This window comes from Penaeus monodon, chromosome 19 (assembly GCF_015228065.2).
Source record: "Penaeus monodon isolate SGIC_2016 chromosome 19, NSTDA_Pmon_1, whole genome shotgun sequence".
NCBI classification, from domain to species: domain Eukaryota; kingdom Metazoa; phylum Arthropoda; class Malacostraca; order Decapoda; family Penaeidae; genus Penaeus; species Penaeus monodon.
Window position 1 is genome coordinate 14131755 of NC_051404.1, and position 664 is coordinate 14132418.

General features: G+C 33.6%; 1 protein-coding gene across 1 annotated transcript in view; it reads left to right on the forward strand.

The window, feature by feature from the left end:
• The window catches only part of LOC119585075 (AT-rich interactive domain-containing protein 1A-like), a gene marked incomplete at its 5' end in the record, with an annotated part of 7824 nt that overhangs the window by 4168 nt on the left and 2992 nt on the right, over positions 1 to 664 (forward strand). The window contains 1 exon segment of the mRNA XM_037933695.1: positions 454 to 525. Within this exon segment, the coding sequence (XP_037789623.1) occupies positions 511 to 525 (15 nt within the window).

The following is a 664-nucleotide window of genomic DNA, read 5'->3' on the forward strand; positions in this document are numbered from 1 at the left end:
TTTACACTGGCTTTCTGGTGAGTGAGTTATGTTTTTTTTTTCTGAGTTTAGTATCATTATAGGAGCCCGTTAGTCACTATACATGGTAATAACACACGCTGCCAAATTAACATTCATAACTCTACGGAGTAAATGATTACTCACAACACGACATACTTTACTGTCTTCATTATAATTCTTACCATATTGTAGTTACGAATTTTGAAATTAAAATATCAATTCGCAAGCGAATAGTTGAATAGTACTGTGCATCAATCTATTTCTTTGATATAGTGAAACTTCACATAGCCTTAATAAAGGGCATGAAAGATAAATAAAACTAGTTCTGACTTGTGTGTGCAGAGAAAGAATCGAGATTGCCTATTGACAAATAAACTATTCCCTATAAGACTTTTACTATATTTAGAAGAAAACCGTAACTGTGCATTAAGAATCTTATTGGCATAACTTCAGGTATTGACCGACTCTCCGAAACTTTGACTTTACTTGACTGCAATAGACAAGCTCAAGATGGCGTCGGTTACGGTAAGTAAGAATTCGTGTCATGCAGTCGATCTTTTTAAAAATACAATTTATGTATATACCTTTTTCTTTTTTATATAAAAAAAGAATCCGTGTCAAGACGGTTTTGCCTAGAAAAAAAAATAGGAAGAACCCCCCCCCC